At 44.8% G+C, this 17,722-nt stretch overlaps 1 protein-coding gene across 3 annotated transcripts in view; it reads right to left on the bottom strand.

Annotated features, from left to right (window-relative positions):
- NDUFAF3 (NADH:ubiquinone oxidoreductase complex assembly factor 3) overlaps positions 1 to 10,075 on the bottom strand; it is a 28,814-nt gene extending 18,739 nt beyond the window's left edge. For 2 of the 3 annotated variants that reach the window (XM_081318671.1, XM_081318670.1), the window contains exons 1-5: positions 9,989 to 10,075; positions 3,766 to 3,964; positions 2,937 to 3,003; positions 2,719 to 2,819; positions 1,890 to 1,995 (exon numbers count right to left, since the gene is read on the bottom strand). In XM_081318671.1, coding sequence (XP_081174797.1) covers positions 1,900 to 1,995; positions 2,719 to 2,819; positions 2,937 to 3,003; positions 3,766 to 3,964; positions 9,989 to 10,053 — 528 coding nt within the window. In that variant the 5' untranslated portion in view covers positions 10,054 to 10,075 and the 3' untranslated portion in view covers positions 1,890 to 1,899. Of the gene's footprint in view, positions 1 to 1,522; positions 1,996 to 2,718; positions 2,820 to 2,936; positions 3,004 to 3,765; positions 3,965 to 9,988 lie in introns of those variants that run through there. The other variant, XM_081318669.1, reaches the window with a different exon arrangement.
- Positions 10,076 to 17,722: the final 7,647 nt, after the last annotated feature.

The following is a 17,722-nucleotide window of genomic DNA, read 5'->3' as shown; positions in this document are numbered from 1 at the left end:
AAAATTGTGGATAAATAAGATTGTTTCAAGCATGTGATGCTCCTTTAAACATCTGGGGCAAGTAACAGGTGTGGGCAATATATAAAAATCACACCTGAAAGCAGATAAAAAGGAGAGAAGTTCACTTAGTCTTTGCATTGTGTGTCTGTGTGTGCCACACTAAGCATGGACAACAGAAAGAGGAGAAGAAAAGTTTGCAACCCATGGCACTGTAGCTAATCTCCCTGGTCGTGGACGGAAGAGAAAAATTGATGAAAGGTTGCAACGCAGGATAGTCCGGATAGTGGATAAGCAGCCCCAAACAAGTTCCAAAGCAATGCAAGCTGTCCTGCAGGCTCAGGGAGCATCAGTGTCAGCGCGAACTATCCGTCGACATTTAAATGAAATGAAACGCTATGGCAGGAGACCCAGGAGGACCCCACTGCTGACACAGAGACATAAAAAAGCAAGATTACAGTTTGCCAAAATGTACTTGAGTAAGCCAAAATCCTTCTGGGAAAACGTCTTGTGGACAGATGAGACCAAGATAGAGCTTTTTGGTAAAGCACATCATTCTACTGTTTACCAAAAACGAAATGAGGCCTACAAAGAAAAGAACACAGTACCTACAGTGAAATATGGTGGAGGTTCAATGATGTTTTGGGGTTGTTTTGCTGCCTCTGGCACTGGGTGCCTTGAATGTGTGCAAGGCATCATGAAATCTGAGGATTACCAAAGGATTTTGGGTCGCACTGTAGAGCCCAGTGTCAGAAAGCTGGATTTGTGTCCGAGATCTTGGGTCTTCCAGCAGGACAATTACCCCAAACATACGTCAAAAAGCACCCAGAAATGGATGGCAAGAAAGCGCTGGAGAGTTCTGAAGTGGCCAGCAATGAGTCCAGATCTGAATCCCATTGAACACCTTTGGAGAGATCTTAAAATTGCTGTTGGGAAAAGGTGCCCTTCCAATAAGAGAGACATGGAGCAGTTTGCGAAGGAAGAGTGGTCCAAAATCCCGGGTGAGAGGTGTAAGAAGCTTATTGATAGTTATAGGAAGCGACTGATTTCAGTTATTTTTTCCAAAGGGTGTGCAACCAAATATTAAGTTAAGGGTGCCAATAATTTTGTCCAGCCCATTTTTGGAGTTTTGTTTGACATTATGTCCAATTTGCTTTTTTTCCTCCCTTTTTTTGTTGTGTTCCAATACACACAAAGGGAATAAATCTGTGTATAGCAAAACATGTGTTCCTGCAATACTTTTCTGTGAGAAATACTTGATTTTCTGGAAAAATTTCTGGGGTGCCAACAATTTCGGCCATGACTGTATCTTCCTTATATGTTTTCACATGTTCTTTTTATGATTCGTTCGCTGGGCTGCTTAAATAAAAACTTAAATTGCAGTTCACTGATAACGTAGGATATGCTAAGCAGGATCAAGCAGAGGGTTATATAAACAGAAATAAATTGAATTAAATAAATAACAAAATAGATGACACGTGGGCAAAGAAGCCCACATTTAAAACTTCGTCTCAAAGCCTGCAAATCAATTTTGGACAAATAATTTTATTTCAGTCTACCCAACAGATTTCCTCCGAGGATAAAAATTCACTAGCAGCCTGCAGTTGTTTCAGAGAACAACTAGATATAAGACACAAACAGTGGTGCATAATAATCACTTTCAGGCCTTCTTTTCCAAGCTGGGCTGCTGCTGCAATGCAAGGAAGAGCAGCCAGCCTCAGCTCTAACTGTAAACCTGGGGGGAAAAAAACCCAGCTCTTTTGGTGATGTTTTGCTGCTGATGCTTGTCTGTGACTGGGAGAAGCAGCTGAAAGCTCCCCGAAGGGGCGGGCAGCCATGACAGTAGAGTCTCTTTCTCTAGCCTGCTTAGAACGCCTCTTATCTCGTCTTACCCTTAAAGGCTTATTCAGACATGGCACCAGGAGGAGGAGGTATGAGTCCAGCAGCTGTCACGCGTCGTTCGCTTACCAGGAAGTTGAAAGTGGCGCAAGCGTTAGGCTGTGGAGCCAAAGAGATGAGACAGAATAACAGAGTAACCCCCTACTCAAGCAGGAAACCCTACATAACTGTCCGATCTTCTTCTTCAAAATCTCCAGTGTTGGGAGCACCCACAACTTCTGGAGGCAAGTCCTTCCACTGATTAATTGTTCTAACTGTCAGGAAATTTCTCCTTAGTTCTAGGTTGGTCCTCTCCTTGATTAGTTTCCATCCACAAGATGGAAACAGCTGGGCGCCTGGGTCCAAATTCAAAGCCAGCAGGGAAAAATGCACCCCAACCAAAGGAATCCGTATGGAGAAAAAGATGAGAGCCTATGTCTATTGCCAGTTCATGCTTTAGCAAATCACTATATCAACGCCTATGGAGGAAAAGAGCGGTACAAATTCCATTGCAAAATGCCAAAGGCCTTACTGCCAAATTTCCTGGAGCATATGATCCAAATAAAGACTTCTGGAGATAAAAAAAATAAGCTCCGTATGCATTTCTGTGCACGTTAAAGAAACAAACCATGAGGACTAGAAGTATGCAACCTAAATAAGAATGCTAAGCATGCCAAACACTGCATCGGGCAATGAGGTTTCACGCTGCCTGTGCCATCCAGCTTTTTCTATTTTGAGGTTTCATAAATTCCTCAACCCGAAGAAGAAAAACTAGTGTGTTGCTTTCTCCCCTAATCTTTCTTGCTATCTGCTTCTTCCTGTCCTTACCACACCACCTCTTACCGTGCTTTGTACTTCCACAGCAATCCCACGTTGCTGCAAACATTTCAGGACATCAGGATCCAGCCTCTCTACTTTGGCTCCCGTTCCCAGGACCACAATTTCTAGGACAACCAGCAGGGCAAGGCAGGGAAAGATGATGAGACGTTATTTCCTCCTTAAGACCAAAACTAACAAAAACCCTCTAAAACCCCAGCCCAAGACCCACGGTTCTTTTGTACCTATTTTGGGCTCCAGCATATAGAACAGAACAAGACTGTCTCCAATAATATCTTTGTATGTGCCAACCTGGAATATGAAACAAAATAATATAAGACAAACTTTTCCAATACTCAATAAGCAGCATAAGAAAACGCAGTGTTTCTCAACCTTGTCCACTTGGAAGGTGTGTGGACTTCAACTCCCAGAACAGCCGGCATGTTGAAGTCCATACATCTCAAGAGGTCAAGGTTGAGAAACACTGCTTTAGATGGACTACATGATCTCTGAAGGTAAGCGGGAGTTTTATGCATTAAAATACATAGTTTCCATTAAAAACATTATTCTATGTGAATCGCAAACTGGCATGTACAGGTGGTCCTTATTAAATGACACTCCCTCAGCGACCATTCAAACTTGGAACGGCACTAAATGAGTGCTAGTTATGACTGATCCTCATTGTTGCAGTGACCTTGTAGTCACATGATCACAATCCAGGTGTTCAGGAACCAGCCCAGATTTCTGTCAATCACAGCATCCCGCTATCACGTGAACATAGTTGATAGCTTCCCACAAGCAAAATCATTGGGGAAGCCAGCAGGAAGTCAAGCTCATGAGGTTCTTGCTTAATGATGGTAATCTAGAACTGGCTGGAACTGCCATCGCTAAGCAGTGTGATCATGTACATTGCTCTTTAAAACCATATTGCTTAGTTGTGGAAATTCCCATCATTACGCAAGGACTTGCTGTAAATGGATTTAAGGAAAAATATATTACAGGGAGAAAATATATATCCTGAACTGAAGAGATTCATGTATCTCTATTAAGGAACTGAAAAGCTTACACACTCACATTCCACTGCAGGATGGCTTGTGGCAAAATAGCACAAGGGCCTACCACTGTGTTCCCATTGATGGAGAAACCATAATTAGTGTAATTTTCAATAAACATCATGTTTGGTGAGTCTCTTTCCAAATGATGGATTGTTGTTTTTTGGAGAAGCTCATCATCGGAAGGTGTGAGGCGATGATTTCGCTGAGATTGCCTGAAACTGAAAAGAGAGAGAGAATATGAGATAATGGCGGAAGGCCTGACCAGTAAGTCAAAATGCCAGTTAGCTAGCTTTCACTACACTTTTACTGGTTGTTACATGAACTAAATGGAAATGAGGGGCTACTACCTGGAGTTGAGCTATATCCAAAAAGGACAGACAACACAGTAACCCTGAATACTGGTTAAAGCTCTGTGCAGGATTGAAGTAAAATTGTGGCCACTGGGGAAGTAAAATTGTAGTCGAGTTACAAGTAGTTGGCTTACAACCACAATTGAGCCCAAAGTTTATGTTGCTAAGTGTGACATTGAGTTTTGCGTCATTTTACGACCTTTCTTACCACAGTTGTTAAGTGAATTGCTGCAGCTCTTAAGTAATGTAGTTGTTAAGTGAACCTGGCTTTCCCATTGACTTTGCTTGTCAGGTGGCTGCAAAAGGTGATCACGTGATCCTGAGATACTGCAACCGTCATAAATAAGAGCATCTGAATTTTCTTCATGTGACCATGGGGTTACTGCAATGGTCATGAGTGTGAAAAATGGTCATAAGTCACATTTTTCAGTTCCAAACGGAACTAAAAATGGTCACTAATTGAACTGTTGTAAGTTGAGGACTATCTGTACTTCTAGGTACAATGTGAAAAAACAGCATTTAAATTATAGTAGGCAGGTTATTGTCTTGTCCCCTTATTTTAATCCAGAATAATTTACATCCCTTTATTGCAGTTTTCCCAATCTTAGCCATTTTAAAGATGCGAGGACTTCAACTGCCAGAATATTCCAGCCAGCAATATAATTTTTATGAGGTAAATGCTCTGGACAGAATGACATAATTAAATAATTTTGGCACTCTCCCTTCTGTAAGGTTCAACTGGCCTGTTATTGTTGATACTGCTGCTTTCTCAATGGGTTTAAAGCTCTTGAAACAAGCAACACTAAGGACTTTTCAAACAAGATTTTAGCTTTTCAAAGTACAGGTAGTCCTTGACTTACAACAGTTCATTTAGTGACTGCTCAAAGTTACAATGTCACTAAAAAAAAGTGACTTATGAGTTTTTCATACAACTGTTGCAGCATCCCCATAGTCACTTGATCAAAATTTGGATGCTTGACAACTGACTCATATTTATGCCAGTTTCAATGTCCTGAGGTCATGTACTCTCGTTTTGTTCCTTCTGATAAGCAATGTCAAAGGGAAGCCAGATTCACTTAACAACCGTTACTAAACAACTGCAGTGATTCACTTAACAACTGTGTCTAGAAAGGTTGTAAAATGGGGAAAAATTCACTTAACAAATGTTTCACTTAGCAACAGAAACGTTGGGCTCAATTGTGGTCATAAGTCGAGGACTACCTGTATTGCACACGCCTGCCTCTGGCAAAACTGAGTGAACTCTGAACTTTGAGGAGGTATTATTTAAATATATCCACTAAGGACAGAGCTGCCTTTTGACTTATGACCATTTTTCACACTTACAACCATCACAGTATTCCCCACGGTCACGTGATGAAAATTCAGATGCTTGGCAACCGGTTCAAATGACAATTGCAGTGTCCCGGGGTCATGCGATCACCTTTTGCCACCTTCTGACAAGCAAAGTCAATGGGGGAACCAGTTTCACATAGCAACCGCGTTACTTAATTTAGCAACTGCAGTGATTCACTTAACAACTGTGGCAAGAAAAGTCATGGACCTGGCTTGCATCACGGAGACTTGGTTGGGCCCAGAGGGCGGGATTCCTCTGGTTGACCTTTGCCCACCAGGTTTCCGGGTGCTACACCGGCCTCGGGCTCAGGGCAGGGGCGGGGGTGTGGCGGTTGTTATGAGGGAGACCTTGTGTCCGCGGGAGGCCACCGTTCCCCAGATAGTCGGGTGTGAGTCTCTCTTTTTGAGATGCGGCCCTGGTGCGCAGTTGGGCTTGCTGCTGGTGTACCTTTCGCCTAGTCACACAGCAGCAGCCCTGCCTGAGCTTCTCGATATCCTCTCTGGGTTGGTGATTGAGTTCCCGAAACTTATAGTTTTGGGGGACTTCAATCTACCATCGCTGGGAGGATCATCTGAGTTGGCTCGGGAGTTCATGGCTTCCATGACGGCCATGGACCTGATGCAAGTAATTTCGGGACCGACTCATGAGGGAGGCCACACCCTTGACCTAGTTTTCTTATCTGGACGGTGGTTAGATGATCTTGGTGGGGGCTCCCCAATTGTTATGCCCCTGTCATGGACCGATCATCATCTCCTGCGGCTGGTCTTCCGTTTTGCCACCCCTCGCCGTGGGTGCGTGGAACCAATTAAATGGTACCGCCCCAGACGCTTAATGGATCCCGAGAGGTTCCAGGCGGCGCTGGGGTCCCCACCTGCCTCCCTTGCTCACAGCTCGGCAGATGCCTTAGTGGAAGCCTGGGAAAGGGCAGCCACTGAGGCTCTTGACCGAGTTGTACCCTTGCGGCCCCTGACCCGGTGCAGATCCCGTCGAGCTCCATGGTTTTTCGCGGAGCTCCGGGAGATGAAGCGTCGGAGACGGGGCCTAGAGAGCGGTTGGAGACCCAGCCGATCCGAATCCGACCGATTGCGACTAAGAGCCCATATTAGGTCTTATCTCGCTGCGATAAGGGAGGCAAGGTCTAACCACTTCGCTACTCTTATCGCGTCCGCAGATAATCGCCCGGCCGCCCTGTTTAGGGTGACTCGCTCCCTCCTGAATCAGGAGGTGAGGGAAGAACCCTTGCAGGGTCGTGCCGAGGAGTTTAACCAGCATCTGTCGGACAAAATCGCTCGGATTCGGACCGGTCTGGACTCTGACTGGGCAGTCTGACGATCAGGACACGGGCGGTCTTGTCGATATCACCTGGGAGGAGTTTGATTCTGTGACTCCGGAGGAAGTGGACAGGATCATGGGGAGGCTGAGCTCCACCACATGTTTATTGGACCCGTGCCCTTCCTGGCTGGTTTATGCAGCCCGGGAGAGGACACGCAGCTGGTTCCAGGCAGTTATTTCGGCTTCTCTGAATGAGGGTAGCTTCCCCGCCGTCTTGAAAGAGGCGGTGGTGAGGCCTCTCCTCAAGAAGCCTGCCTTGGACCCAGCTGTATTGAACAACTTTCGTCCCGTCTCCAACCTTCGCTTTCTTGCGAAGGTTGTTGAGAGTGTGGTGGCGCATCAGCTCCCTCTGGTCCTGGATGAAGCGGATTATCTAGACCCGTACCAATCGGGTTTCAGGCCCGGGTACAGCACGGAGACGGCATTGGTCGCGCTGGTGAATGATCTCTGGAGGGCTCGGGACAGGGGACATTCCTCTGTTCTAGTCCTATTAGACCTCTCAGGGGCTTTCGATACCATCGACCATGGTATCTTGCTGCGGCGTCTCAGGGGATTGGGAGTGGGAGGCACGGTTTTACAGTGGTTCTCCTCCTATCTCCAGGGACGTTCGCAGTCGGTGTTGACAGGAGGGCAGAGGTCGACCGCGAGGTCTCTCGTTTGTGGAGTTCCTCAGGGGTCGGTCCTCTCGCCTCTCCTGTTCAACATCTATATGAAACCGCTGGGTGAGATCATTCGTGGTTTTGGAGTTGGGTATCATCAGTATGCTGATGATACCCAGCTTTTCCTTTCGACCCCAAACCACCCCAGTGATGCCCTCAACGTGATGTCCCGTTGCCTGGAGGCGGTTCGGGTCTGGATGGGGAGGAACAGACTTCAACTCAACCCCGACAAGACTGAGTGGCTTTGCATACCTTCATCCCGGGTCTATTCGGATATTCCACCTCTTTCTATGGGGGGGTGAACTATTACCCCCCGTAGATAGGGCTCGCAACTTGGGAGTCCTCCTAGATTCACGGCTCACCCTGGAAGACCATATAGGAGCTGTGACTAGGGGGGCTTTCGCCCAGGTTCGCCTGGTGCGCCAGTTGCGGCCCTATCTAAGCCGGGATGATCTATGCACGGTCACTCACGCGCTCGTGACCTCTCGACTGGACTACTGCAACGCTCTCTACATGGGGCTGCCCTTGAGGACCACCCGGAGGCTCCAACTGGTACAGAATGCAGCCGCGAGAGTTGTGTTGGGAGTCTCCCGATACTCCCACGTTACACCTCTGCTCCGTGAGCTGCATTGGTTACCAGTTGTCTTCCGGGTGAGATTCAAGGTACTAGTAATGGTGTTCAAAGCCCTACTTGGCAGGGGTCCGGAGTACCTTAGGGAACACCTGCTGCCGGCATCAACTTCCCTCCGCCCTGTGCGTTCCCACAGAGAGGGCCTCCTCAGGGTGCCACTGGTCAGAGAATGTCGATTGGTGGCCCCCAGGGGGAGATCCTTCTCTGTGGGCGCCCCGGAGCTATGGAATCAGCTACCGGTTGAGCTCCGGACGGCGCCCGATCTTCGCTCCTTTCGCCGCGAGCTAAAAACATACTTTTTTGAACAAGCTGGCCTGGCCTGATGGGGGACTGGGGGGGTTGTTATTGTTATTTTATTGGGGTTTTAAGATGTATTAATTGTTTTTAGTATATGGGCATGTATTTAATTATTTTTTAACTTTTGTAATCCTGTATTTTTATCCCTGCCTTGTTCACCGCCCTGAGTCCTTCGGGAGAAGGGCGGTATAGAAATATTATTAAATTAAAATTAAATTAAATAAAATGTTTAACAAACGTTAAAAAACCACTCGGAGGCTCCAGCTGGTACAGAATGCAGCCGCGAGAGTTGTCTTGGGAGTTTCCCCGTACTCCCATGTTACACCTTTGCTCCGCAAGCTGCATTGGCTACCAGTTGTCTTCCGGGTGAGGTTCAAGGTTTTGGTAATGGTTTTCAAGGCCCTACATGGCATGGGTCCAGAGTACCTCGGGGATCACCTGCTGCCGGCGTCAACTTCCCTCCGCCCTGTGCGTTCCCACAGAGAGGGCCTCCTCAGGGTGCCACCGGTCAGAGAATGCCGGCTGGTGGCCCCCAGGGGGAGGGCCTTCTCTGTGGGCGCCCCGGCTTTATGGAATTAGCTGCCGGTTGAGCTCCGGATGGCACCTGACCTTCGCTCCTTCCGACGCGGCCTGAAGACCTACCTATTTGAGCAAGCCGGCCTGGCCTGATGGGGGATGTGCTGGGGTTTTTATTGGGGATTTTTATTACTCTACTGTTTTTAGCTCGGGCTCTTATTTAATTCTTTTTTTTAATTTTTGTATTCTGTATTTTTATGTGCCCTGTTCACCGCCCTGAGTCCTTCAGGAGAAGGGCGGTATACAAATATAATAAATGAAATGAAATAAAATGTTTCACTTAAAAGAGTCTTAGACACAGCAATTTTGGGCTCAATAATGATCGTAAGAGGACTAGCCGTAATTACAAATGGGCTTTGAAAAGTGTGTGCATGTAAAACAGTGTGCACCCCTGAAACCCTCTTCCAGCGAAGCAACAAAAGCCAAAGCGCCTTTCCCGTCCCATCCCAACCCTCGGCACCATAACAGGCAGCCGATCTCCCAAGATCAAATCCAATTTTAATTCAGACTCCCAACATAACTTCCAAATCCATCCAGATCTGGGACTGCCCTGCCCCTTTCTGAGCCACAACTAAACCAAGCGATTTCTTTTTTTCTTTTTTTCCCCCACCCCCTGCACTCCCTCACAGAAAAAGGGGTTTAGTTCCTCCTGCAGGAAAGCTCCTACTTTAGGGGAAAAATTTCCCAGCCACGCGGGCCAAGAGTTTTCTCAGCCGCCGAGAGCGAAAGGCGCCTCCTCCGAGCAGGCTGCTTCGCCCTCCCCAGGACCGCGCCGGCGTTTCCCCGAGCGCCCCTCTGGAAATCCGGCTTGCTGAGCTTCAGCCAAGGTCAGTTAGGAGCCGCAGCCCGGAGCCCCCCGCAGCCCCGGGCGTTTCTTTGACGGGCACGGCGGAGCTTCAGTACCAGGCTGGACCCCCCGAGAGGCGGAGCTCCCCAGCGCCGAGCCGAAATGCAGCTGCAGCTGCAGCAGCTCCAGCCCCCTCCCCGGGTGCAAAGGGGCGAATTGGGCGCTTTTCGGTCTCCAGCCCCATCGCTGCACTGACCTGCGGGCGAAAACGGGCCTTGCTCTCCAGGCGAGAGCCGAGCCCAGCGACCGGAGGGCAGCCATGAGAGCGGCGGGAAGAGCGGGCGGGGCCTTGCCGGGGAAGGCCGCCCCGCGCCCTCTAGCGGTGGTCGGAGCGAGGACGCGCAGCTGCCAATCCGCCCCCCCCCTTGCTCGGCTTGTCCGTTCTTTTTAATGATGATGATAACTTTATTGTCACTTTGAATGTACACCAATCGGCATACATCAAAATGAAATTTCGTTGCATACAGCTCTCAAAGGGTCACCGCCTCCGATATATACTTCTTGTTCGTGGCCCGCTCAAATTTCATATTGTCCATTTAATAATAATAATAATAATAATAATAATAATAATAATAATAATAATAATAATAATAATAATAATAATAAAAAATATAAAGTTGGAAGGGACCTTGGAGGTCATCTAGTCCAACCCCCTGCTCAGGCAGGAAACCCTATACCATTTCAGGCAAATGGCTGTCCAGTCTCTTCTTAAAAACCTCCAGTGTTGGAGCATTCACCACCTCTGGAGGCAGGTTGTTCCACTGGTTAATTGTTCTAACTGTCAGGAAGTTTCTCCTTAGTTCTAGGTTGCTTCTCTCCTTGACTAGTTTCCATCCGTTGCTTCTTGTCCTGCTTTCAGGTGCTTTGGAGAATAGCTTGACTCCCTCTTCTTTGTGGCAGCCCCTGAGATATTGGAACACTGCTATCATGTCACCCCTCACCCTTCTCTTCATTAAACTACACATACCCAATTCCAGCAACCGTTCCTTATATGTTTTAGCCTCCAGCCCCCTAATCATCTTTGTTGCTCTTCTCTTTACCCTTTCTAGAGTCTTGACATCTTTTTTACATCGTGGTGACCAAAACTGGATGCAGTATTCCAGGTGTGGCCTTACCAAAGCATTGTAACGTGGTATTAGTACTTCACTTGATCTTGATTCTATCTTGATTCTATTTTTGCGCCCCCCCCCTCCAAAAAGGCGGTGCTGTAAAGGAGGGCATCTAATAAAGGTAAGTCCTCAGTTACAAAAGTTCATCTAGTGCCCATCAAACTTACTACGCGGTGCTGGAAAAAAAAATGACTTAGGACCGTTTTTCATACTTTATGACCGTTGCAGCCTCCCCGTAGTCACATAATCAAACTTCAGCCTCTTGGCAACTGCCTCGTATTTATGACGCTCGCAGTGTCCTGGGGTCACGTGGTCAGCTTTTGCGACCTTCTGACAAGCTGAGTCAATGGGAAATCCAGATTCACTTAACAACCATGTGACTGACTTAATAACGGCAGTGACTTGTCTGATGATCCATCAGCTTCTTTTCTTTCTCAGGAATCTTCTCTAATACGGTAATTTTTACCCATCTTAACATTATTTTTGTTTCAAAGACACAAGAGGCACCTTTCTCCTGCCAAGCCCAACTGGAGTGCTTCCCCCAAGAGGATCTTGGTCGTGTTTATCACTCATCAGCAGGATCCTAAGCAGCTAAAAAGGAAGAAAGCCTTCAAATGTTTAAGTAGGATCTTTGGAGAGACAGACTAGTAGCGTTAGAAATTAGTCTTTAGGATATATCTTAGGTGGGTTCCAGTTACTTCTTTAGAATGTTATACTTGAATCTGGAGCAATCATCTATTTTTCAACAAGTTCTTATATTATTGTCTGGAGGTTCAAAAGTAAAACTAAACTTCACCTAAACTAGTATTTTCCGTGTCTCAATTCCTAATATACATAGTCCTCAACTTAGAACTTATACTGGGACCAGAATTTCTGTTGCTAAGCAAGGATGGTTGCTAAATGAGTTGCACCCATTTTTTTTACCTTTTTTGCCACATCTGTTAAGCAAGTCACATCACTTGTTAAGTGAATAATGCTGTCTTTAAATGAAACCAAGTTCCCCCATTGACTTTGCTTGTCAGAAGCCAGCTGGGAAGGTTACAAAATGGCAATCACATGATCCAGGGATGCTGTAATCATTGTAAATACATGTTGATTGCCAAGCACCCAAATTTTGATCACCATGATTGTGGGCATGCTGTGACAACTTATAAGATTGAGGACCAGTCATAAGTCACTTTTTCAGTTTCTGTTGTAACAGTCACTAAATGATTGGTTATAAATCGAGGAGTACCTATATCAGGGCTCTTCAAACCTTGCCTTTTTATGACTTGTGGACTTCAACTCCCAGAATTCCTCAGCCAGGCACGCTGGCTGAGGAATTCTGGGACTTGAAGTATACAAGTCATAAAAGGGCCAAGTTTGAAGACCCCCTGATCTATATACTTAGCAGAAATGTCTTCCTCAAGCATCTAAAATTTAAATTAATTCTAAATTAATTCTAACCCAAGATTTCTTTCTTGTGCTACCACCAGATGGAGCTGAGTTTTGTTAATAAGGAAACATTAAATGTTGATAGTCCTGCACTTAAAAGTGAAAGAAAACAAAAGAGTAATTTTAGATGTTTTTGGACTGATTTTACAGCTATTGAAGTGCTGGGAACTTAACAGTTAATGGTACCACTTCAATGCCTGGAAAACATGGGCAATGCACTCCGAAAAGAGAACCACTGTAAAAACTTTTACTTAGTTGAATCCCTTATTTGTAGCAAGAAGAGGCAATGGCATCCATTTTCAGTAGTATAATTTGCTTTTTAATCCCTCAAACCCTTCCCCATCATATCAATTCATTAAATATGAGGGCATTGCCAACTACCTATATGTACATGGCATATATGAATTTATTTTAAAAATACGCCGAGCTTTTTCCAGTGCTTTCAGAACAGACTGAAACCACAAAGGATATGCTTTTAAATACAGCAATAGAAAGAATTCAAATATAAAATCCAACTAACCAAGAAAAAAAAATCCAGTCAACCAAAGGGAAATCCATGCCCAGAGGAAAAACAAAGACAAGGGTTTTTTCAGTTGTAAATGGATGTAGTGATTTGATGTAGTGGTTCAGGTGATGGCCTACAAACCAGGAGATGGTGAGTTCTAGTCCTGCTTTAGGCATGAAAGCCAGCTGGCTGACTTTGGGCCAGTCACGCTCAGTCTAACATACCTTACACGGTTGTTGTGGGGAAAATAGAAGGAGGAAGGAATAATAGATATATTTACCACCTTGAGTTACTTATAAAGTAATAAAAGTGGGATAAAAATCTAACAAATTAAGTGTGTTTCATCTACTATTCATTTTATTAAACATAATTGTAAACATAACGTATTTATTATTTTGCACCAAGAAATTGAGGTATATATATATACCTCCGATCATTCCGCCGGGGCCTGAAGACCTGGCTCTTTGAGCTCTCGGGCCCAGGCTGAGGAGAAATTTTTAATTGGGGTTTTAATTGTGTACAGGGTCAATTTAATATTTTTTAATTCGGTTTTAACTTTTGTATGTTGGATTTTTTAATTCCCTGTAAACCGCCCTGAGTCCTCAGGGAAAGGGCGGTATATAAATGTAACTAAATAAATAAATAAATATATTGCAGCTTGCTGCTCTGCTGTGTAATCCTCAAAAATCTATTAGGCTGAGAAATAATAATTGGCAAGTTTCCTTTTTCCAATGTTCTAGCGCAAATTTCCTCCAAATAGAGGTCCCCTGGATAAGTGGCACCCAGAATTTTCCTACATCTTAGAGCATGGGTGTCAAACTGCCAGCCCGTGGGCCGGATGCGTCATGCCGAAACCGTACCCACCCCATTGCCGGCAATGGAAAAAAAGTCACGTGACGTTGCAAGTTTGACACCCCTGTCTTAGAAGCACTGGCTTAGAGAAGGCTGTTTTAACTAGGATACCAACCATTAAATATCTACCTATAGATACCAAATGTCTGCCTATTTTGTTTGGCTATAGACACTAACTTCACACAGATGCTGAATGCATGACATATGGTGAACTCTTATATTAATGCTGCTTTTACTTCTCTAGTTCCAGGATGTGTTTAATTCATTACGGGTAGTTCTTGCCTTGCAACCCTTTGTTTAGTGACCATTCAAAGTTACAACAGCACTGAAAAAAGTGACTTGTGACTGGTTTTCACACTTAGGATCATTGCAGTATCCACATGGTCACATGACCAAAATTCGGGCACTTGGCAATTGGCATGCATTTATGACAGCTACACTGTCCCGGGGCCATGTGATATCACCATCTGTGACCTTCTCAGCCAGCTTCTGACAAGCAAAGTTAATGGGGGATGCCAAATTCACTTAATGACTGCATGGTTCACTTAACAACTGCGGTGATTCCCTTAAGAACTGTGGCAAAAAAAATCATAAAATGGGGCACAACTCACTTAACAACTGCCTTGCTTAGCAACTGAAATTTTGGGCTTGGGCTAAATTGTGGTCGTAAGTCAAGGACTATGAGAAGGAAGGACTCACTGGAAAAGAGCCTAATGCTTGGAAAGGTTGAGGGCAAGAGAAGAAGGGGACGACAGAGAATGAGGTGGCTGGATGGAGTCACTGAAGCAGTAGGCGTGAGCTTAAACGGACTCCAGAAGATGGTAGAGGACAGGAAGGCCTGGAGGAACGTTGCCCATGGGGTTGTGATGGGTTGGACACAACTTCGCAACTAACAACAACAACAAGTCAAGGACTACCTATCTATATGTAATATTTTTCAAATTATATGCTTTCTTCAATCCTCATGAGACAAACTTTCAGGTTGTAACTTGAAAATCTTTTTCCCCTTTTTTTGGAGAAGAAGACTACTTAATCTCAGCATCACCACTGTCTCTAGGTCAGGGCTTTTCAACTTTTTCACCCATTGTACCATTTTTAGCTTATGGCAACATCCGAGTACCACCAGTCGCCTAGCAAGGTATCAAAAACCTGACAGCCCTGCAGCTTCAGCCATCTCTCGCTCAGGCTTCTGCGGTGCTACCACCAGTTCAGCTCATTCCCCTCCCCTGCTACCACTTTCCCAGGATGTTCGCGTACCACCTGCTAGGTGCCAATGTACCACAGGTGGTACCTGTACCACTGGTTGAAAAGCCCTGCTCTAGGTACACAGGGAAAACACTGGTCCTATACGTATCTTGTGATAAACTACAGCCTGGGTTCAAAACATTGGATTTTTCCTCCGACAGGGTTTAGGTTCTGCCTATCTGATGGAGCAACTTACATTATGATGATGCAATATTACCTAGTTTGGGTAAATAAATGTCTACAAGAAAACAACCAAACTCAGAGAGCACCAAGGACCCCTCAACTTAGTTTTTTCCCCCCATACATCCCACTCAATCTAAGCTGCAATCACTAATGAAGTCTCATGTAAGTCCAACTCTTATTTGCCAAGCCTGCTTTTAAATGAAGCTTGCCTGTTTGCACATCATGCTCAGTTTAATCCTTACTAATTTTAGGTGAGTTTAGTTAATTGTCCCCAGAACAGACTCTCTTAATTGTTCGAGCGTCACATTACATATATACCTGAGAAGGTGGATTGGGAGCAATTTATTCTTTCTTTTTTTTAACCCTTCTCTTTTTAATAGTCCTGTATTATTATTTAAAAATACATGGGGGAGGGACTGAAAGATAACCAGTAATTAAAGTATCTCTACTCCCCTGGGGGTAATTAAGAAGCTATGCATCAGTAATCTTCCAGCTATAAACAATGAGATGAAATCCAAGGGCTGGATTTAATGATGGAAAGGCCCTTTGTTGAATGTATTTTCAAATAAACATTAGACAAGTCCTGGCTACGGGGACAGATAAAGCAGGATAATATAGTATGATATTAAGTGCTCTTTAGAATATGCATTTCAGTTTGGTCTCTGGAGAACAGCATCAGTTCCTGATGCGGAAACTACCGTCTTCAGATCAAAATACTGAGAGTCAGACTGGCATGGCCAACGGTGCTGTGCATAATTACTGGCGGGAGAGAGAACTGGATGAAGGCCGCAACAATCTGGGTTGTGATTTGTGGGGGGATTTTTAATCCAAATTTCAAGGGGAAATTTGGTGTTTCTTTGTTTATATTCTGTGACTCAATTTTAAATCACACATAATGGTATTCCTTGCAAAAATCTTTTAAGCAATGGTGTTCTGTGCAGCCAGGCACATCTGGGAGTTTCCCCAGATGTGAATTAAGAGGAGATAAGGAGTTAAATTCACATTAAAATTATTTTTGTTTTTATGTGGTGAATCAGGCAAACACGCTGACTTGAATTTCAGGTCTTTATGTCCCCTGCGGATACTCGGCACCCGGTTTCTTTTCTCTGTACACTTTTCACACCTGCTCTGCATCCCTCATCAATTTAAACCAGAAGGGGTGGAAAACACCCAACCTGGGGGATGCTGGGGTATTTCCACCAGCCGTAGAGAGAGCACTTGCATGTTAATTAAGAACGCTAATAAATTTTACCCTATCCAACAACAGATGGGTAAGCATGCCTATGAAATGTCCTAATATTGTATCGTGTTACAATAGAGTTGCCAGGCTGAGTTTGGGCTGCAAAATTCTGGATGAGCATTGGGTAAGAACAAAGAAATATAAAAGCTTTGATTTTTTGCTATCATCTACTGTTCATCCAGATTTTTGCAGCCTAGATCTGGAAGCTGCTTATAGCAAAGCAGACTCTGGCAAAATAGTTCATATCTAACCATAATTCAAATGTTGGGTGCGATGTTTAATGAGAGACTGCTGAATCAGTGCCAGATGGTTGCCAGCCAGAGAAGACAGCTAACTCCCTACTACGCAAGCAACAGCCCAGAGAGACTTTCTATTCAGAATCAGTTAGACTGGGAGGTTTAACATTTATTTTGAACTCCGCTTTGTATCTATCACTAGTTAATAGAACAGTGGTGCTAAAATGGGAAACAGATCCTGCAACAAAGCTGAATGCATACTTTGCCACACATTTGCACCAACAGCACCATCATAGGCCCCCACCAAGCAGGCACACAATGCACAGACACCCTCTAGTATGATATCAGCCATCTTCTGCCAGCAATGTCCATCTGGATGTTATTTATTTGCTTATGTATATTTATATGCCACCCGTCTCACCAATAAGGCAATCCTGGGTTGTATAAACAGAGGCATAGAATCAAGATCACGCAAAGTACTAGTGCCACTTTACAAAGCCCTAAGAAGACCACATCTCGAATACTGCAGCCAGTTTTGGTCACCATATCATAAAAAAGATGTTGAGAGTCTGGCAAAAATTCAGAGAAGAGCAACTAAAATGATCATAGGCCTGGAGATCAAAACGTATGAACAACGGCTGTGGAACTTGGGTTTGTCTAAAGAAGAAATAGGGGAGACATGATAGCAGTATTCCAGTATCTGAGGGGCTGCCACAAGGCAGAGGGGGCCAGGTTGTTCACCAGAGCACCAGAGGGAAGGACAAGAAACAATGGTTGGAAGCTGATCCAAGAAAGAAGCAACCTGGAATTAAGAAGAAACTTCCTGACAGTGAGGACAATCAACCAGCTTACCCCCAGAAATCGTGGGTGCTCCGTTGCTGGAAGTTTTTAAAAAGAGACGGACAATCACCTGTCTGAGATAGTATAGGTCCTCCTGCTTGAGCAGGGGGCTGGACTAGAAGACCTCCAAGGTCCCTTCTAATTCTATTCTATTCTATTCTATTCTATTCTATTCTATTCTATTCTATTCTATTCTATTCTATTCTATTCTATTCTATTCTATTCTATTCTATTCTATTCTATTCTATTCTATTCCATTCCATTCCATTCCATTCCATTCCATTCC

The sequence above is a fragment of the Vipera berus genome (assembly GCF_964194415.1).
Source record: "Vipera berus genome assembly, chromosome: 2".
Lineage (NCBI taxonomy): Eukaryota > Metazoa > Chordata > Lepidosauria > Squamata > Viperidae > Vipera > Vipera berus.
The sequence above is the reverse complement of the archived record's forward strand: the minus strand, read 5'-3'. Positions and strand labels throughout refer to the sequence as shown.